This window comes from Sorex araneus, chromosome X (genome assembly GCF_027595985.1).
Source record: "Sorex araneus isolate mSorAra2 chromosome X, mSorAra2.pri, whole genome shotgun sequence".
Classification (NCBI taxonomy): Eukaryota; Metazoa; Chordata; class Mammalia; order Eulipotyphla; family Soricidae; genus Sorex; species Sorex araneus.
In genome coordinates, this window is record NC_073313.1 from 304,005,023 (window position 1) to 304,026,599 (window position 21,577).

Sequence of the window (21,577 nt, forward strand, 5' to 3'; positions counted from 1 at the left end):
AAGTTTAAAGGGGTCCACAGAATAACCAGCAACTTTTAAAATAAACAGGCCACTGGACAAAGGTATTTCTTGTGGGCTGAGCGCAGGTTTTGCATGCAGGAGGCCTCGGTTTCAGCTCTGGCACCACAAGATCCCTCATGTACACCCAGGAGTGACCACAATCCTAGAGGCAGGAGAAATTCCTGAGCACTGCCAAGTGTAGCCAAACACACACACACACACACACACACACACACACACACACACCACCCCAACGGCCAGGGAACTAGTACACAGGTTCAGGCACTGACCTTGCATACGGCTGACCTCGGTTCAATTCCTGGCACTACAAAAGAATCCCCTAAGCACTGCCAGGGGTCACGCCTGACCACACATCCAGGAATAGCCCCTGAACACTGCCAAGTGTAGCATCAAAACAAATTTTAAAAATTTTAAATGAATATAAAATAATCAGTGTGTCAGGAGGGCTCAGGCCGCTGGGATGCTCTTGATAGGGGAAGCCAGCCCCGGAGACCGTCTCAGCCGGCAGCTCCAGGCTGTGAACTCTGCTCTCCCACACTCCAGAGTCAAGCCAGTGCCCACCAGGGCCTCCCCTCCCCCAGGGCCCTCTGCCACCAGTACTGTTACCAACCCCATTTGGAAAACTATGGTAAAGGCGAGGTTGGCTAGGGTCTGACTCCCGTGTTCCAGGCAGCCGCCGTGGCGAATGGTTGTGCAGCGCAGCCTCTGAGGGGCCTCTGCAGCCACCCGTCCCCTCCGCAGCCACAAACTCTGCTCCAGCCTAAGGCCTGTGCCCCAGCAAGTAATGCCGGCAGCTGTGCTTGGCCTCCAGCCCAGCTATAAAAATGCAGGTCATTGTGTGCTGCTAAAATTAATGAACAGAACACAGAGGTACTTGTCTCCCTGGTTCCCAAGGTTTGTTTTTTCACCTCTGGTTTCTTTTCCAAAATGGTTCGTTCTTTGCTAGGTATGTTTCTGTGGGTGTCTAGGATGTCCCGAGCATGAAATTGGTTCCGGGGGAAAGTGCTGGTGGCAGGAGGGAAAAGGGGTGCTAGAAGCAACCCCAGGCCCACCCCACCCCACAGTGTGTGCATACTCTCTCTCTCTCTCTCTCTTAGAAATCCAATTGGGGGGCTGGAGCAATAGTACAGCGGGCAGGGCGTTTGCCTTGCACGCAACTGAGCCGGGTTCGATTCCCAGCATCCCATATGGTCCCCTGAGCACCGCCAGGAGTAATTCCTGAGTGCAGAGCCAGGAGTAACCCCTGTACATCGCTGGGTTTGACCAAAAAAGAAAAAGAAAAAAAAGAAAAAGAAATCCAGCTGGGGGTCCTGAGCAATAGTACAGCAGGTAGAGCCCATCCCTTGCAAGCAGCCAACCTGGTTTAATCCCCAGCACCCCATATGGTCCCACAAACACCACCAGGAGTGATTCCTGAGTGCAGAGCCAGGAGTAACCCTGAACATTGCAGGAAGGAAGGAAGGAAGGAAGGAAGGAAGGAAGGAAGGAAGGAAGGAAGGGAGGGAGGGAGGGAGGGAGGGAGGGAGGGAGGGAGGGAGGGAGGGAGGGAGGGAGGGAGGGAGGGAGGGAGGGAGGGAAGGAGGGAGGGGGAGGGAGAGAGGGAGAAGGAAAAAGAGAAAGACAGACAGATCTTCCTGGTGGCACAGCACACACCTCGCATGTGGGGGGCCGTGGCTTAGATTCCCAGCACCACATGGCCACGCAAGCAATGCTGGGTGTAGCTCCTCCATCAAACAAAAAGTGCAAGATCTCTAGAGACCCACCTTGCCGCCCATGGCTGCGGCCCCTCCCAGGACAGTGCTCCTGTCCCCTTGCCTAGCTCCCTTAGGGCCCCCGGTACATCATTCTCTGTCCTCCTCACAGAGCCGGTTTCTCTTGGCTCCACTGGTCCCACAGATGCTCAGTAACAAATGCTACTCCAGGAGACCAGAGATGGAGGGGCCGGAGCAATAGCACAGTAGGGAGGGCGTCTGCCTTGCATGTGCCAACCCAGGTTCAATCCCCGGCATCCCAGATGGTTCCCCGAGCACCACCAGGAGTGATTCCTGAGCTCAGAGCCCTGAGCACCACTGCCCCCAAACAAACAAACAAAACCCAAACAGAGATTAGAGACAGAGAGTTCCCGAGTTCCTGACATTCGAATCTGGTCAGGAAAAGTCAGGCTGAGGAGAGACCCACTAAGCAGATCCGGGCCCCCCACCCCCGCTTCCCGGCCGCTTAGGGTCCAACTCAGTTCTCAGAGCAGAACCCAGGGAAGAGACACCAGCAGAGCAGTTGTTTCTGTTGCCAGTAAGTCAGCCTCTTGGAAAAACAAGTTCCACAAGTTCCCAAGGCACCGTGTACTCTCAGGGAGTCACCTGAGAGAAAGCACTCGCACCCTGGAGGCAGGGAGGCTGGGTCTCGGCCCCTGCAGCGCACAGGGGGCCGGAAAGGTAGCACATGGGTGAAGCACAGAGCCAGAAGTAAGCCCTGAGCATTGCTGGGGCTTCCCACTCCCCCCCAAAAAAAAACCAAAAAAGCATCATCCCCAGTGCAGCCGCAAAGTGGGAAAGGGTCAGAGAGGCAATTTCCAGGGTTCGCCCAAATCTGGTGAGTCAGTCAGGGTGGGCGGGGCCCACCATCTGTTCTAACACGCCTTCGGTGAACAGCGCTAGACTTGAGACCGTTGCCTGGAATGAAGAGGGTGGGGACAGCAGAGAACCCCCAGCCACAGGAATCTGGAATCCTGAAGGCTGACTTGACTTGGGGTGGGGTGGGGGCTTCCCCAGAAGTACTCCCAGGGGCCTAGGGGGTCACTCCTGACAACTCAGGGGCTCAGGATCACCATGGCTACTTCCTGCATCGTGCTCTGGGATGCGGGGCTAGGGATCACACGTGCATCAGGCCCAGCTCTGCCCTGCAGCTCACTCCCTGCCCTATGCGCGTCCCGAGGCAGGGCAGCGCAGAGGTCACGTCACCTTTCCAGATGTAGATCTTGCCACAGAGCCCGTTGTCCAGCACGAAGCAGTCATCAGGGATCAGCAGTGCAAAGGCAAAGGGGCTGGCGTCAGCGACCTTGGTCAGGTTCATCTGCCCCGTGGCATCAGACACCTGGGGCAGGACGGGGGGGATGGGCAGAGTTTGAGCCACCCCCTCCGTCCTCCCTCCCAGAAGCAGGCACCTCTAGGAGCCACCCTCACCCCACTCACAGGGGAACAAAGGGCATTCCGACAGGTGACAGCGGGCCTGGCTCCGCACCTCCAGGGCCTCACACGGCCCTTCCCAGCCTCCCACACTCGGCTGCACCCAGCTCCCCCCTGCCTCCCTGGGCCCCTGCAGCCCTGGTACCCCGCTCCCGACCCACCTTGTACAGGGCCGCTGCCTGGGCATTGGTCTGGTCAGCCGTGAGGTCTTCTTCGGGGTTGCCTTCCTTCAGCACGGGCTTGGGACCCAGGACCTGCAGGGGCCGGGGCAGGCCAGGTTCCCGGGGGCTCCTGGACTGCTGGCTCAGACCCCGCATGCACAGGGGCGCCAGGCCCCTCCGCGGTTCTGGGGTCACTGCGCTCTGCGGTGGGGGAGCGCTCCCCGCCCCCGCCCCCATTCCTGCCCTGCGCCCCTCCCACCTGAATCATCTCTGGGGGCTCCTCGCCGTCGGCCACGATCTCCACCCGGGCCTTGCCCTGCCGCTCGCTGTCCCGGATGGCCGTGGCCAGGTCCCGCGCCTTGTTGCGTTCCAGGATGTTGGACTTGCCACCACACCAGGTGAAGATGTCCTGAGAGGGAGCGGGAGGCTGGGGTCACAGCCGGCCGGGCCCGCTGCTGGCAGCGCATGTGGGCCCCAAGGCTCTGCTCCCTGAAGCAAGAGACACCCCATCGGAAAGGCAGGAGAGGCCTCTGGGACTGAGCGAGGCCACCCCGGCCCAGCCCGTGCCCTGCTGCCTGCACACCCCCCTCCAGCATACATGGAATGTTTCTGCTTATATCCGACTTTTCTCTCTTTTTTTTTTTTTTGGTGGGAGCTCACCTGGCAGTGCTCAGCAGCCACTCCTGGCTCTGTGCCCAGTGGCTGCTCCTTGGCAGTACTTGGGGCACGCGCGTGGTGCTGGGATGGCACCCTGGAATCCTGTATGAACTCGGCCCTTTGCGCCCCCGCCCCTGCCCCCCTCTTCCGGCCCCTCTCCATCGGCTCTCTTTCCGGCCTAGAATAGAAGCTTCCATAGCAGGTGACTATCCAGTTTTACTTCGCTTTGTTCACAGCTATACACCCAGGGCTAATTTTGTATGGCACATACTTAGTTTCAAATAGATTATTTATGGAATGAGGAGGAGGAGGACTGGAGCGATAGCACAGCGGGTAGGGCGCTTGCACGTGGCTGACCTGGGTTCGATTCCTCTGCCCCTCTCTGAGAGCTCGGCAAGCTACTGAGAGTATCCTGCCCCCACAGCAAAGCCTGGCAAACTCCCCGTGGCATATTCGATATGCCAAAAACAGTAACAAGTCTCACAGTGGAGACATTACTGGTGCCCGCTCGAGCGAATCGATGAACAACAGGATGACAGTGACACAGTGACGGAATGAGGGGACTGGAGAGATAGAGCTGGTAAGCTGCTGGCCTGGCACGCAGCAACCCCGGCCTGTGCCCTCCCTGCCGTCTGCCGGATGAGATGGGGGCCTGTTCTCTCCCGCTGGCTCTGCAGCGTCTGCACCATGTCAGGGCCCGGCCCGCCCCGCCTCCCCCATTCATTTATTTGTTGTATTAAGACATGATGATTTACAAAGCTGCTCATAATAGAACTGTTTCAGGCATACGATGTTGCAACACCAACCCCACCACCAGGGTCCCCTGGGCCCCTGCCATCACCCACTCTGACCCCTTGGGGGGGAAAGACCATGGAAGGATAGAGTACAAAAATGCTACGAACTAAAGACCTCACCAAGATGCTATCCAGCCAGATTATCACTCAGATTTGAAGGACCCCTACAGAGCCTCATGGACAGGCAACAGTGCAGGGAATTCATAGACCTGAAATCAGTTTCGCCAGAGCCTCAAAAGAGCCCCTTTATAGGACTGAGTATGGCACGCGATAATGTATATGGTTTCCTCCACTAGATTAAGAAAGGTTAAAAACAGGAGCTGGAGTGATAGCACAGCAGGAAGGGCATTTGCACTGCACGTGCTCAACCTGGGTTCGATTCCCAGCATCCCATATGGTCCCCCGAGCACCGCCAGGAGTAATTCCTGAGTGCATGAGTCAGGAGTAACCCCTGTGCATCGCCAGGTGTGACCAAAAAAGCAAATTAAAAAAAAAAAAACATAGCAATTAATTATCAAAAATTGACTTTATTTCCTTTTATTTTTATTTTTATTTTTTTTTGCTTTTTGGGTCACACCCGGCGATGCACAGGAGTCACTCCTGGCTCTGCACTCAGAAATTACCCTCGGCAGTGCTCAGGGGACCATATGAGATGCTGGGAATCGAACCCAGGTTGGCTGCGTGCAAGGCAAACGCCCTACCTGCTGTGCTATCGCTCCAGCCCCCTTAATTTATTTTCTAATAAATCTATTTGCCTTTCTCTTAATTTTGGGAGGCCAAGTAATATGAAATAAATTTTCCATTTCCCTGTTCTGAGGGGTGGGCCCTCCTGGCGATGCTCGGGGCAGCCCACAGGGTCAGGGCTGGAACCCGGGATCCACAGGCATGCGTGCGTTACACCCCTTTGGACCCTCACCCTGACCTCTCATTAACTCATCCACTCATACGTTATGAGCTGTGTTTATTAACTCATTCACTCATGCGTTCGTTCACTCAGTCTGTTATATCCGCCCTGCGGCCGCACGGGGACCCCTGGGCGGCAGCGAGACAGGTGCATCACTTGCTGTACACACGGCGGAAGGGGACTCGGGCTCTGGGAGAAGCAGAGGTACTTTCGGGGCATGCTGGGAGCGGGAGGGCTGCTGACCCAGGCGGGGCCCATGATACAGGGCAGTGCCATTTCCGTAAGGGACAGGCCCGCAGGGGCACCCAAGTAGGGAGAGTGGCTGTGAGTGTGGAGAGTGTTACAGACAGGAGGGCTGGGTCTCACGGAGGCTGAAGAGTCTGACCACATCTTGTGGTGCGGAAGATCTGGGTAGGAAAGCAGCCGGGAGATGTCTGGGAGAAGCCGGAGCGAGCCAACTGCAGGTAAGGCACTCGCCTTACACCTGCTGACGTGGTTCCATCCCCGGCATCCAATATGGCTCCTCCAAGCACCGCCAGGAGCACCTGAGCACAGAGCCAGGGATGAGCCCTGAACACTTCTGGGTGTGGCAAAAAAAAAAGTAAATAAATATAAGGGGCTGTCTGAGAAGTGGGCAGGAGGCTGGGGAAAGTGCGCTCTGCCTGGCTGGGCTGGGAGCGGGGCGTTTGTGGGGGGCAGAGAGGAGTGTTTGATACTGGGCTACAGGACTGCATTCACTCACTCATTCACTCCACAATTGTTTTTTTCTTTTTGGGTCACACCCGGCGATGCACAGGGGTCACTCCTGGCTCTGCACTCAGGAATCACCCCTGGCGGTGCTCAAGGAACCATATGGGATGCTGAGAATGGAACCTGGGTTGGCCATGTGCAAGGCAAACGCCCTACCTGCTGTGCTGTTGCTCCAGCCCCACCACAATTTTTTTTTCATTTATTTCTGCTTTGGGCTGGAGCAACAGCACAGTAGGTCTTGCCTTGCATGCACCTGACCCAGGTTCAATCCCAGCATCCTAGCACCAGCAGGAGTAATTACTGAGTGGAGAGCCAGGAGTGACCACTGAGCATAAAACAAATTTTTTTTGCTTTGTTTTGGAGGGTCACACGAAGCAGTGCTCAGGGTTGCCCCCTGGCTCTGCTCTCAGGGATTACTCCTGAGGTGCTGGGGGAACCAAATGGGGTGCCAGGGATTGAACTGGGGTGGGCCACATCCAGGCAAGTGCCTTAAGTGCCTTAACCCCTATACTATTTCTCTGGCCACCAGTTCCTGTTCTTTCCTTTTCTTAGTTTTTTTAATTTAATTATTACCTTTTTTTTTTTTTTTTTTGCTTTTTGGCCAACCCAGCAGTGCTCAAGGATTACTCTTGACTCTGTGCTCAGGGATCATCATATGCCTGGGATAGAACTCAGGGCAGGTTCATGCAAGGTGAGCACCATTCTCTGTACCACACTTCCAGCCCTTTTTTTTTTTTTTTGCTTTTTGGTCACACGCAGAGATGCTCAGGGATTACTTCTGGCTCTGTGCTCAGGAATTACCCTTGGCAGTGCTTGTTGGACAGTATGGGATTGGGATGCTGGGGATTGAACCCAGGTCGGCTGCATGCAAGGCAAACACCCTTCTATTGCTCTGGCCCCTCCAGTCCCTTTTTTGGTTATTTCTTTTGTTTTTTCGGCCACACCTGGCGATTCTCAGGGTATATTCCTGGCTCTTTCCTCAGGAATCATTCTGAGGTGCTAGGGGTACTGTATGAGGTGTGGGTAGTTGAACCAAGGTGAGCAGTGTGCAAGGCAAGTGCCCTATCTACTGGTTTTTTTCCTTTTTTTTTTTCTTTTTGGGTCACACCCAGCGATGCACAAGGGTTACTCCTGGCTCTGCACTCAGGAATTTCTCCTGGCGGTGCTCAGAGGACCATATGGGATGCTGGGAATCGAACCTGGGTCGGCCGCGTGCAAGGCAAACGCCCTACCCACTGTGCTATCGCTCCAGCCCCCTATGTATTGTATTATTGCTTCTGTCCTTGTTTTAATTTTGTGTGTTTGTGGGACAGACACACCCAGCAGTGCTCAGGGCTTACTCCTAGCTCAGTGCTCAGAAGGGACCCCTGGCAGCGCTCAGGGGACCAGATACCTCGCTTGGAATAGAACCAAGGGTCGGGCAGGGGCGTGGCAAATGCCTTAACCCTGGTATTCTGCCCCCGCGCACCCCCCCCCAGCCCCCGCCCGCCTACCTGGCCCAGGTCCAGGATGAAGCAGTCGCCGGTGTTGAAACTGTCCCAGCTCAGCGCCCGCTCCGTGGCCCGGATGTTCTTCTTCCCCTTCACCTGGTAGAGTTTCCTGACGGCCTGGGGGGCGGCCGCTGCGGCGGTCTTGTGAAACGCGGAGTCCACGCCGCCTTCCTGCAGCCAGACAGCGGGCTGAGGCCTCCACAGCGCCCCCAGCGGCAGGGGCGGGGAGGGCCGGCCCGGGACGCGCGCTCACCTGGTACTTGAGGCCCCGCGGGAAGTAGCCCATGAAGATGTCAGACTCGTTGCCCTGCACCTCGCGGTGCTGCACCGGCCGCTCCCCGAGCAGCGTGTTGAGGTGCACGGCCAGCATGGCACAGGCCCCCTGCTCGTCGCGGGATGACTGCTGGCCTGCGGCGGGACGGGGCCCGTGAGAGGCGCGCCTGCCCCCGCGGCCTGCCCGCCCCTTTTGCCCGCGCCGCCTCACCGATCCACAGGTGCAGGTGGGAGAGCTCGTCGGGCCCGTTGTGCAGCACCAGGTAGGAGTCCCCCGAGAAGAAGACGCCGTGGTTCTCGCGCGCCACGGGCACGGGCTTCAGCTTCTCCACCCGCCATATGTGCAGGCCGGGTTCCTGCACCGAGGCTGGGAACGCAGAGCCGCTGCGGGGGGCAGAGGCTGCGTGAGGGGGCTGGGGTGCCCCGTGGGGCAGGGCGGGAGCGAGGGTGGGGACTCACCTCTGGGGGATGGGTGAGTACATGCTGCTTCTGGATCTGGAAAGACAGAAGTCTCTTTTGTTTTGTTTTGTTTTTGTTTGGGGGCCCACACCTGGTGATGCTCGAGGGGTTACTTCTGGTACTGCACTCGGGAATTCCTCCTGGCAGTGCTCAAGGTACCATATTGGATGCCCGGGACTGACCCCAGGTCGGACAATACAAGTGCCATACCCGCTGTGCTATGGCTGGGGCACCACAGAAGTCATTTTTTTTTTTTGGTTTGGGGGGATTTTGTTGTTGTTGGGGAGTTGGTTTTTTTTGGGGGGGTCACACCCAGTGGTTCTTAGAGCTTACTTCTGGCTCTGTGCTCAGGGATCACTCCTGGTGAGCTCAGAGGACCACAGTGGCTACATAGGTCTGCCCGTGCAAGGCAAATGCCCTAACCTTTAGCCCCAGCAGAAGGAATATTTCCCGTCCATTCTATGTCTCCAACTGACAACAAAATCAGATAAATACATTGATGTATCAACATAAAACTACTGATAAGGATCAACATCTCTCATAGGCATCAAAAAAATTAATGAAGTTCTAGCATATAGAATTTAGTGTAGCAGATAAAAAGACAAAACATGAGGGCTGGAACAATAGCACAGTGGGTAGGGCATTTGCCTTGCACTCGGCCAACCCGAGTTCGATCCCCAGCATCCCATAGGGTCCCCTGAGCACTGCCAGGAGTAATTCCTGAGTTGCAGAGCCAGGAGTAACCCCTGTGCATCGCTGGGTGTGACCCCCCCCCCAAAAAAAAAGCTGAAAAAAAAAAGACAAAACATGATGACCAAATGGAATTTAACCCCAAAATGCGAGGCTGGTCTAATACCCAACAATCTAATAATATGAACCACCCAATAAATTTAATATATCTGCATAAGTGAATGAAAATTCACCTCAACAGATGATTTCAATCCATTAGCAAAATTCTACATCCATTCCTGAGTTTTAAAATATTTTCCAAAATCTAAGACTAGAAAGAAATTTACTTTTTTTCTTTTGTTTTGTTTTTTGGTTTTCTGGGTCACACCTGGTCTCAGGGGTTACTCCCGGCTCTGCACTCAGAAGCTTCTCCTGACACTGTTCACGGGACCATATGGGATGCCAGGATCAAAACCAGGTCAGACAAGGCAAATGCCCACCCCCACCTGTACTATTGCTCCAGTCCCTGGAACAGAACTTTCTTAATCCAATAAAAAGGCTTTTAGCAAAATCAAAACAAAGCAGGAGAGCTGGTACAGCGGCTAAGGCACTACATCCGCATGGCCACCCTAGGTTCAGTTTGACGCAGGCTCGATCCCTGGTGCTGCATATGGTCCCCCAAACAACGCCAGGACTGATGCCTGAGTGTGGAGTCAGGAGTGATCCCTGAAAACTGCTGGATGTGACCCCCCAAATAAAATAAAAACAAAATTTAACAAAACAAAATCCAGACACCCAAACTCCCTGTAGCTACTACTAGACGTCCCTGCCTTCTCTACTCTGAATTCCCGGCCCCGGGAATCTCAGCCATTGGCAGGCATTAACTGTGCCACTGTACATCTAGTTCCCTTCGGATGAATAACAACTTGCTTCTGGAGCTCAATGAAAGCAACTTTTTTTTTTCTTTTTGCCACTAAAGTTACTCATGAAGACAAATATCTACAAAACACTTTTCCCCAGTTTTTTTTTTTTTGGGGGGGGAGAGGGCCACACCCTGCAGTGTTCAGGGCTTATTCTTGGCTCTGCATTCAGGGATCACTCCTGGTGGGGCTCAGGGGACCACATGGGGTGCTGGGGATTGAAGCTGGGTGGGCTGTGTGCGATGCAAGCCCCTGACCCGCTGTCCTAGCTATCTGGAGCACAGAATACCTTTTATTTTATTTTTTTTTAAATTTTTTTGCTTTTGGGTCACACCCGGAGATGCACAGAGGTTATTCCTGGCTCATGCACTCAGGAATTACTCCTGGCAATGCTCGGGGGACCCTATGGGATGCTGGGAATCAAACCCTGGTCGGCAGTGTGCAAGGCAAACACCCTACCCGCTGTGCTGTCGCTCCAGCCCCTCACAGAATACCTTTTAAAGAAACCGTCTGGCGCTGTGGCTACCGCTTCACTCCCCACCTCACTCACACATTCCCGTCACTCGGTTTCTTTCTGGGGCTTAGAGCAGAGCCCACAGCGGCCAGTGCCGCAAGGCACATGTCCTGCAGCTAAGCAGTGTTTCCACCAGCTGAGCCCTCACCACAGGGTCGGGGTGCAGAAGAGAGGGTGGAGAAGCCAGGGTGTTTCTTAGGGTGCAGCGGCAGGAAGCGGGGCGAGCAGTCTTGGCCAAAGCATGGACAGAAGAGGACAAAGTGTGAGTGGAACACACAGAGGGAGCCACAGAGCCGGGGTGAGGGGCGTACAGTGGCCCGTGAGTGATGACACATCTGCTCCACCCTGACCAGCAAAGAATGCGCTTCTTGTCGCTGCATTTTCCCAAGGAGTGGGGCGTGGGGGGCAGTGCGGGGAGGCTGGAGAAGGGAAACTCTGACTCTCTCTTGCCCACAGAGTCACATGCTCGTCCACATTCCCTGCGACCGGCAGCCCACAGTGACGCAGAGACTCGGGGCTAACGTGGTGAGCTGTCACCCCATGCAGGGGGTTATCTCTCAGCTTTACTGGCTCCCGTTCAGGAGTCGCCAGGGGTCTACAGACCCCCTGGGTTGATGGAAGCTGCCCTACAGAATTATCTTAGGCTTGTCGCAGGCAGGTAAACTGGGGGTGGGGGAGACGGTTGAGATTGAGTTTGGGGGAAGTAATAAAACCAGGATGTGGTTTAAAGAAGCTGCCTTGTCCAGAAGCAGGAAGGCTGTAACCCCCTTTTCTGTGTGTGTTATTGATTCAGAGTCACACCCAGCAATGCTCAGGGCTTACTCCCGGCTCTACGCTCAGGGATCACTCCTGGCAGGACTCGGGGAACTCTATGGGGTGCCAAGGATCTAATCTGGGTCAGCCACATGCAAGGCAAGTGCCCTACTGTTGTACTATCTCTCCAGCCTCGGAAACCCTTTTGAGAAACAAGTACTGAGCAACTCAGAGCAGCCAAAATTGAGGCACCAACCATGAAGGGGTGAATCAGAAAAGGAGAAGCTCCAAGAGGAACTAAAGGTTGTTTAATAAAAAATTAACTAATAGGGGCTGGAGAGATAGCACAGCGGGTAGGGCGTTTGCCTTGCACACGGCCGACCCGGGTTCAAATCCCAGCATCCCATATGGTCCCCTGAGCACGCCCAGGGGTAATTCCTAAGTGCAAAGCCAGGAGTAACCCCTGTGCATCGCCAGGTGTGACCCAAAAAGCAAAAAAAAAAAAAAAATTAACTAATAATTTAAAAAATCCAAGCTCTTCCCCTTGACAAACACCTTAGCAACAATAAACATAATACACACACACACACAAACACACACACACACACACACATAATCACACCAGGCTGCAACACTCGAGGGTTACTCCTGCCTCTGCACTCAGGTTACTCCTGGTGGTGCTCATGGGACCATCTGGAATGCCGGGTCCATATGAAATGGGACCATATGGAGTGACCTGAACTCAGGTTAGCCGTGTGCAAGGCAAACACCCTCCCCGCTGTGCTATCGCTCCAGCCTGCACAGAAAACCCTGGGTGAGCAGTAAAGTCCTCTCCAGACGGCTCTGGGAAGGCAAGCGCATTCTAAACAGGGAAGCACATTCCCTTGCTTTTACCTTCATGGCCGGACCCACATGTGGCACTCTCCCCTCTGGAGAAGTGTTCTCTCAAATGAATAACTCATTCTTTACTCCCTCATATTTCTCAATAAACTAGACTACCTCACCATTCCCCTCTTCCTGAGATTTCCTGTGAGGGAAGACAATGACCCTGGGCCCAGATAAGGACATACTCTCCCCTCCACAAAAGGCAGTTCCTCGCTCCAGCCTGAGTCCCCAGAACTCAGAGCTGGGGCCGGAGAGGTAGTCCAGTGGGTAGGGCACTTCTCTTGCATGTGGCCAACCCGGGTTTGATCCCCTACACCTCTGGGCCCCACTAGAAGTGCTTCCCTGAACACTGAGATGAAAGTAAAGCCTGAGCACTGCTAGATGAGGCCCCCAAACAAAAAGAGAAACAAATACACAAGCTGAAAACTCAGGGTGGGACGCAGTCCTGGGCCGTGTGGAGCGTAGGTTCCCGTGCAGCCAATGACACCCAGTGAGTGCCCACGCTCTGTTGGTGCCCGCTTCACCAGGACTAACCCTCCCAGCCTTATCCGGGAGGCCACCGAGGGACAATCAGGAAGGCGATAGCCCCCTCTTGAATCTGCTTCCTCCCTCGCACCCACTTCTCTCATCATCAGGTGATCTATCCAAATGATAAAAACCCAGGGGCTGGAGCGATAGCACAGCGGGTAGGGCGTTTGCCTTGCACATGGCTCACCCGGGTTCAAGTACTCCCAGGAGTAATTCCTGAGCGCAGAGGCCAGGAGTAACCCCTAAGCTTTGCAGGGTATGGCCCAAAAGACAAACAACAAACATCCAGACCCCTCTCTCGGGTGGGGCGCGTCATAGATTGAAGATGAGCCTCCCCTAGGTCTCCCCACATGCACAGTGCAGAAACCCCACGACGGCTTCCTCAGCGTCCTCCTCTTAGATGCCTCTGGGGAGGAGGATGCTCACTGCCTCACCAAGCAGCCTCTTCCTTATGCACTGGACATTCAAATCTTTGCTTTCCCCCACACGGCCAGTTTGGCGGGTCAGGGGCTGCCCGTCTCGCCGGCTGGGTGGCAGGGCCATTTTAAGCAGCGACTCCTCTCTGCATCCAGCCGAAACATCACCGAGTGCCTGAGGCCCTGCAGTGCTCCAGGGAGAGCTCAGAACTGGCCTTGCTGGATTCCCACGAGACCACAGGGAGCCCGGGGGCAGTGGTGGGGGGACAGGCAGTCTGGACAGAAACAGCCTGTAGTGGGGCAGGGGGACGATGGCCCTTCCAGACCCTGTGTGGCCCTCGGGATGAAATTAAATCGCTCCAGCTCTCTCGGGACACAAGGAAGAAGGACACCCAGAAACAGCACCCCCTGTCCCTCTTCCAGCCAGGCTCTGCTCGCTCCTGCCTCCCCTCACCCCACCTGTGGGACCCTCTGCTGGGGTTTTGCTGACTTTGCTAAATCATGATCTGCCACCTGCATCTTAATCCAAATGCTAGGCCTGGCCTTCCCCCTCCGGACCACTCCAGCCCGGCAATCTGATCATGCCCCAGACTGTCTTAGGATGGGCACCTGCAAATCTGAGAGCGCCTTCATTCAGACAGAGAGCTTGGACCCGAAGCAGCTCCAAGGGCTGGCCTAGGAGGCCCGGGTTCAATCCCGGCACTTGTGGCTTCCCCCAGCACTGAGCTAGGCGTAGTCCTGGAGAACACCAGTATGACCCCCACACAATGCAACCCACAGTATGCCCGAGACTGAGGGCTGTCAGGAGCCCCGTGACATGGCTGGCAGCCTCAGCCAGGAGGCGTGGCTCCCCTCTCCCCAGCCCGGACAGGCCCTGCCGTAGGGGTTCCTCATTCCACTGTCTCGGGACTGCCCACAGGCCTGACTCACTGAAGCCTGACTGAAGGGACAAGGACGGCAGGCTGGTGGCCCACGACTGGACAAACAACTTCCAGAAACCTGACCCAATTGGGGGAGGGGGTCACACCTGGCAGAACTCAGGACTTGCTCCTGGCTCTGTGCTCACAGCCCTGACAGGGCTCAGGGGCCGTGTGGGGTGCCAGGATGGAGCCCGGGTCAGCTGTGTGTAACACAAGCACCTTCCCCACTGAACTACCGCTCTAGCCCAGAATCCTCCTCTCCCCAGACCCCAGCGGCCCTCCCTGCACCCCTGAGAGGGCCCAAGCAGGCCCACGCGAGGGCTGCCTCGCACCCCAGCAGCACCCCCTTCCGCAGCTTCTGCTTTTCAGGAGCCGCCAGACTGCAGCTCACTTGACCCCGTCTGGGCTGCCCAGGACGTCTGCCCCCCACTCCTGCTCCGGCTCCCTCCCCAGCTCTGGGGTGCAGTATGGGGGAGGTGGGGGGGTCTAGAGGACGAGAGCAGGCACCAAACCTCAGAGACCCACTACAGCCCTGGGCCTCCCTAAAGTGGCCTTAGGCAGCTGCAGGCCCAAACTGGCCCTCTGAGGCCTGCAGACAGGCAAGAGGAGTGTCTGGCCATGGCTCAGTGGGTGAGCACATGCCTTGCATATATGAGGCCTTACACACACACACACACACACACACACACACACACACACACACACACACCTTGCACATATGAGGCCCTACACAAACACGCCTTGCATATATGAGCCCTACACACACACACCTTGAATATATGAGGCCCTACACACACACACACCTTGTATATATGAGGCCCTACACACACACACACCCCTTGCATATATGAGCCCTACACACACACACACCTTGCATATATGAGGCCCTACACACACACCCCTTGAATATGAGGCCCTACACACACACCTTGAATATATGAGGCCCTACACACACACACCTTGTATATATGAGGCCCTACACACACACACACCCCTTGCATATATGAGGCCTTACACACACATGCCTTGCATATATGAAGCCCTACACACACACACCCCTTGAATATATGAGGCCCTACACACACACACCTTGAATATATGAGGCCCTACACACACACCTTGTATATATGAGGCCCTACACACACACACACCTTGCATATATGAGGCCCTACACACACACACCTTGCATATATGAGGCCCTACACACACACACACCTTGCAAATATGAGGCCCTACACACACACACCTTGCAGATAGGAGGCCCTACACACATACACCTTGCATATATGAGGCCCTACACACACACACACCTTGCAGATAGGAGGCCCTACACACACACACCTTGCATATATGAGGCCCTACACACACACACCTTGTATATATGAGGCCCTACACACACACACACCCCTTGCATATATGAGGCCTTACACACACATGCCTTGCATATATGAAGCCCTACACACACACACCCCTTGAATATATGAGGCCCTACACACACACACCTTGAATATATGAGGCCCTACACACACACCTTGTATATATGAGGCCCTACACACACACACACCTTGCATATATGAGGCCCTACACACACACCTTGCATATATGAGGCCCTACACACACACACACCTTGCAAATATGAGGCCCTACACACACACACCTTGCAGATAGGAGGCCCTACACACATACACCTTGCATATATGAGGCCCTACACACACACACACCTTGCAGATAGGAGGCCCTACACACACACACCTTGCATATATGAGGCCCTACACACACACACACACCCCCCAGACACACACACACACACACACACACACACACACACACCCCAGACAAGCTTTTGTGGCTAAGTTTCTCAGTCCCTCAGGCTGCCCCTGGGTTACTCACACTTCCTGGGTGTGGTCACCCCTGGGCTCCACGTTTTCACCACTCCTCTGGCTAAGGGTTCCCCTGCATGCAGGCATTTGGTTCCTTTGGACCACACCCAGCAGTGCCCGGGCTGTTCCCGGGCTTTTCCCAGCTAGCCGTTGGGGCTACTCCCAGAATGGCTCAGGGGACACACCGAGGGCTGCTGCGTGCAGAGCAGCCACTCCAGCCCTGCCGGCCTCCTCCCGCCCCTGCCTGGGGCTTCTGAAGGGCGGGAGCCTGGGAGCAGCGCAGGGTCGGCTGGCCAGGTGCCCGAGTCAGCTTCCCACCCAGCAGAGAAGCCACAGTTTTGCCACCAGGCAGGCTTGATCCCCATGAGCTCCCCCAGGCAGCCCTGGGAGTGAGCCGGGAGATAACTGGGTTTGACCCATACAGAGAGCATCACATCCACAGGGCCTGGTTCTGAGGAGCAGCAGAGACTGAGGAGCTAGCCTGGGAGGGAGCTGGAGCTGGGCGGTCTCCCCCTCACCTGCGGGCTGTGCTTCCTCAAGTGACTTCGGTTCCTGGAGCCTCCTGGGGCCAATCTGTGAAGTGGGCACAAAGATAAAGAGCCTGAATGAGAGGGAGAGACAAGGCTCAAATCACAGGTCCTCAATCCCCCGAAACTTCTCTTTCCCGGGCACTGGGCCTTTGGCGGGGCAGGTGCCCAGCACCCCAGGGAGCAATGGCCCTGCACGGCGCCCCCACGCCCCCACCCCAGCTCCTGGGTCAGCAGAGTGTGGGAGGTCAGCGCACAGGTCACCCCCCACCTCCAAGCCCATGGCCTTGGTGGCACGGTGCAGGACCAGGGCCGCGCAGGTCCCAGGCCGCACCCTGCCGGCAGTCCTGCCCAGGGAGCCCCTCACGGGGGCGGGCGGGCGGGGGGCGGCAAACGGGTCGCCCTAGAGCTGCTCACTCGGCCGGCCCGCGCTGCACACGCCGCCCCGCGCCAGCCTCGCCCTGCGCCCCCCTCCGGGCCGCGCCCCCCCCCCCAGCACCCCCCCGCACAGACGCGCCCTCTCGCGCTCCCCCGCGGGCTCGGGGGTGGCGGCTCCGCCCCTGAGCCCACCGCCCCGAGCGCGAGACCCCGGAGTTACTCGCCTGCCGCCGTCCCGCTCCGCGCTCTGGCCGCGCCCGCCGCCGTGAGTCACAGGGAGGCGCCGCCGCCGCCGCCGGGGGGCGCTGCCGAGCCCGCGCCGCGCCCCGTCGGGGCCGGAAACCCGCGGCCAGCCGGGCTGGGCGTCGGGAACCGCCCCCGGGCAGCCCGACGGCGCCCAGGCGCGCGCCCCGCGGCCCCGGGAGGGGCTCAGCGGCCGGCCGGGGCGCCCCCGGGTCCTGAGCCAGCCGCATCGGCCACACGCGCCTCCGCGCCGCCCGCCGGACGGTCAGCGCGTCGTCTCGGCCTCCGAGCACGGCCAGCCCCGCGTGCTGACCGCGGGCCAGGCCGCCGCCAGGAGGACTTGCCCCGCTTCTCTCGCATTCTCCCTTCCTTCCGTTAACTTTCTCTCTCCTTTTTTCCTCTTAAAAAAAATGGGGGTCACATCCGGCGGTGCTCAGCGCCGCCCCCGGCTCAGTGCTCAGGGATCACTCCTGGCAGGACCCAGGGCACCACATGGGTGCTGAGCAGCAGACCCGGGTCCACCGTCTGCAAGGCAGGCGCCCTACCCTACCACTCCTGCCACTCTCCTTTTCTTTTTGTTCTTTTTATGCTTTTTTGGGGGGAAGGGGGTCACACCCGATGCTCAGGGGTTACTCCAGGCTCAGCACCCAGGAACTACTCCTGGCAGTGCTTGGGGGACCATATGGGATGCCGAGGATTAAACCCAGGTCAGGCGCGTGCAAAGCAAACGCCCTACCCCGGTACTATCGCTCTGGCTCCTTTTTCTTCTTGTGTTCTTCCTTTCTCTTCCTTTTCCCCTCCTTTCCTCCTTCCTCCCTTCCTCCTCCTTCCTCCCTTCCTCCTCCTCCTCCTCCTCCTCCTCCTCCTCCTCCTCCTCCTCCTCCTCCTCCTCCTCCTCCTCCTCCTCCTCCTCCTCCTCCTCCTCCTCCTCCTCCTCCTCCTCCTCCTCCTCCTCCTCCTCCTCCTCCTCCCCTTCCTTCCTTCTTTCTCTTCTTCCCCTTCTTTTTCCCCTCCTCCTCCTCCATGTTTTGGACCACACCCACCTGTGCTCACAGGGGTTGACGCTTCTCAGGGACCATGTGATGCCTGGGATAGAATCAGTGCCTCCACATACAAAGCATACTGTTCACTAGACCTTTGAGCCATCTCTTTGGCCCTAATTCTTCTTTTCTCAAAACTCCCAATACGGACAACTTTCTCCAAGGTCCTCTGATGGGGCTGAGGTAAGGGATGCAATTCAAAATCTGACTCTACCCTGTCCTGGGTACCTGGGAATCATCCATCTGGATGGCACAGAGCAAACACCCTCCCTTTTCTAATCTAACCCCCCTCCCCGGCGGTTCACCGCTCACTCTGACTATCCCTCTGAAACACGCCGTGGTTTCCCACGGTTCCCTGGGGCTCCCCAGCCCCTGTGCATCAGTGTCCCCGGCCTCCTGCAGCCTCCGGGGGAAAACTTTGCAGCCACAATCCTAATAAGATCCGAAACCCTTCCACTTCCCTGAAGACCCTGTCACCCAGCCTGCTGCCCCACTGTCAGCTCCTACCACCCAGGCCCCCTGTCAGATCACTTCTGTGACTGCAGCCACAGCTTAGGAGATGCCACAAACTCCCCACCCCCACCCCCAGCACCCACTGAATATTTGAAGAGATTAGAGAGCAAAATTCTCATATTCCCAGTCTCTGTCCCCTTGGCAATGACATTCCAGCTAGAGCCACTGTCTCCTGACCTGTGTAGCCGGACAATCACCCCATCCTGCCTTCCCTGGGGGATTTCGGGATTCCGTGAGATCATCTAGGGGAGATTCTGAGGAGAGTAAAGGGCAGGACTGGGGGCTGGAGCGATAGCACAGCAAGTAGGGCATTTGCCTTGCATGCAGCCGACGCGGGTTCAATTCCCAGCATCCCATATGGTCCCTTGAGCACCGCCAGGGGTGGTTCCTGAGTGCAGAGCCAGGAGTGACCCTGTGCATCACCAGGTGTGACCCAAAAAGCAAGGGAAAAAAAGGGCAGAACTGTGCAAGACTATTGCCATTATTATTGGGGACAGGGAGACCTCCCAAACAGTGCTCAGGAGGTCCGGCTGTGATTCTCAGCCTAGCGGCTGTGGATTCTGCTCAGGCCCAAGGATGTGACTCATACTGCTTGGGCCCCGAAGTTCTGGTGGTACCTGGGCCATCCCAGAAGTGCTGGGGAACCCCAAAGGTGTGCCTAGTGGTGCTTGGGGGGGGGTTCGCATGTTTCAGAGAGTCGAACCAGTTCAGACACATGCATGGACTGCACGCTCTCCCCCCACACCATTATTCGGGTTCTATTCTTTCGTTTGAGTTTTTGTTTTGGAGTCACACCTGTCTTTGCTCAAGGCTCTGTTCTCAGGGATAAGTCCTGACCGGGGCTCAAGGGACTGTCCGGGATTCCAGAGATCAAATAGGAGCAGGATGTGTGCAAGGCAAATGCCTTCCCGCTATACTAACTCTCCGGCCCTGCCATTATTGTTTGTCCTGGAACTAAGGATAAGGCGCTTGCCTTGCATGTGGCCAATCCATGTTCAATTCTTGGCACCCCATTTGGGACCCTGAGCATCACCAGGAGTGATTCCTGAATGCAGAGCCAGGACATCACTGAGTGTGTTTACCCTAAAATAAAACAATAAGCTTCTACTGTGGGGCCTGAGTGATAGTACCGTGGGTAAGGCACTTTCCTTGCACTTGGCTGATCCAGGTTCAATCCCCAGTACTCACTGCATGTTCCCCCCGCCCCCAGGAGTAATCCCTGAGCACAGAACCAGGAGTAAACCCTGAGCACCACCAGGTGTGGCCCAAAAAAACTGTAGCACTGTAGCACTATAGTCCCGTTGTTCATCAATTTGCTCAAGCGGGCACCAGTAACGTCTCCATTGTGAAACTTGTTACTGTATTTGGCATATCGAATACGCCACGGGTAGCTTCTGCCATGGTAGCTTCTGCCATGCGGGCGAGAAACTCTTGGTAGCTTGCCAGGCTCTCTGAGAGGGACGGAGGAATCAAACCTGGGTCGGCCGCGTGCAAGGCAAACGCCCTACCTGCTGTGCTATCACTCCAGTCCAGCCCAAAAAACAAAAAAGTCAAAAGCAAATGAAATAGACTTCTTGGGGCTGGAGTGATAGCATTGCAGGTAGAGCGTTTGCCTTGCACGCGGCTGATCTGGGTTCGATTCCCAGCATCCCATATGGTCCCCTGAGCACTGCCAGGAGTAATTCCTGAGTGCATGGGCCAGGAGTGCATGCATCCCTGGATGTGACCCAAAAAGCAAAACAACAACAACAGCAACACAACAAAAGACTTCTACTTGGAGGGTGAGTCCTTGGCTGGAAGGTGTTAGCAGAGGGAGGCCTGACACTGATTTCCAGGCTGGTTCCCTGGGCTCTGACAGCCCCAAACAACCAACTCTCTGCTGCCATGCTCATGTTCCCGGGTAAGGGGTTGAAGCCCAAGGGTGAAAGTTTTTCCTGAGATGAAAGGATTCTCTAACTCACCTGTCATACCTATGTAGGTATGTATGTGGCCTCTCTGGCCTCGGATCACACCTGTGAAATGCATGCAATGGTGGGAGCCCCAGACTGGCCCCTCTAACCACATTCCCGAGGCGGACAGTAGTGTGTTGTGGTACCTAAAGTTTCCAACGTCAGAATTCCTCCAAATATTTCTTTGAATGTATTAATTTGCATTGCTTGTAGCCTTTCATGTGATCAGCTGGGCCAAGGAAACAGATCAGCTATAAAGCTACGTTAGGCCTTAAGTTTGATCCCCAGCATCACCAAAAACTGCACTGCACTGTAGCACTGTCGTCCCGTTGTTCATCGATTTGCTCAAGCGTGCACCAGTAACGTCTCCACTGTGAAACTTGTTGTTACTGTTTTTGGCCTATCGAATACGCCATGGGTAGCTTGCCAGGCTCTCTGAGAGGGACGGAGAAATCGAACCCAGGTTGGCCATGTGCAAGGCAAATGCCCTACCCGCTGTGCTATCGCTCCAGCCCCACCAAAAACAAACAAAAATACAAAAAGTAAATTATAGCCCATTCTATGTAATTTTTGTCTGCAAATAAAGAATTTTCTAGATTATTTACACCCCCAAGGAAAGAGCAGGGATCTGAATAACTAGCTTTCCTTCTCTCTCTCTTTTTTGTTCAGCTTTTTGGTCACACCCAAAGGTGTTCAGGGCTTACTCTGTCCTCTGGGCTCACTCCTGGAGCAGCTTGGGGAACTAGATGGG

General features: G+C 56.0%; 1 protein-coding gene across 2 annotated transcripts in view; it reads right to left on the reverse strand.

Moving 5' to 3' along the window:
* The window catches only part of CAPG (capping actin protein, gelsolin like), a 29,405-nt gene that overhangs the window by 2,636 nt on the left and 5,192 nt on the right, over positions 1-21,577 (reverse strand). The window contains exons 1-9 of one of the 2 annotated variants that reach the window (XM_055122102.1): positions 17,306-17,379; positions 16,695-16,749; positions 8,692-8,727; positions 8,444-8,616; positions 8,213-8,367; positions 7,963-8,130; positions 3,624-3,773; positions 3,365-3,457; positions 2,979-3,111 (exon numbers count right to left, since the gene is read on the reverse strand). In XM_055122102.1, coding sequence (XP_054978077.1) covers positions 2,979-3,111; positions 3,365-3,457; positions 3,624-3,773; positions 7,963-8,130; positions 8,213-8,367; positions 8,444-8,616; positions 8,692-8,714 — 895 coding nt within the window. In that variant the 5' untranslated portion in view covers positions 8,715-8,727; positions 16,695-16,749; positions 17,306-17,379. Of the gene's footprint in view, positions 1-2,978; positions 3,112-3,364; positions 3,458-3,623; positions 3,774-7,962; positions 8,131-8,212; positions 8,368-8,443; positions 8,617-8,691; positions 8,728-16,694; positions 16,750-17,305; positions 17,380-21,577 lie in introns of those variants that run through there. The other variant, XM_055122103.1, reaches the window with a different exon arrangement.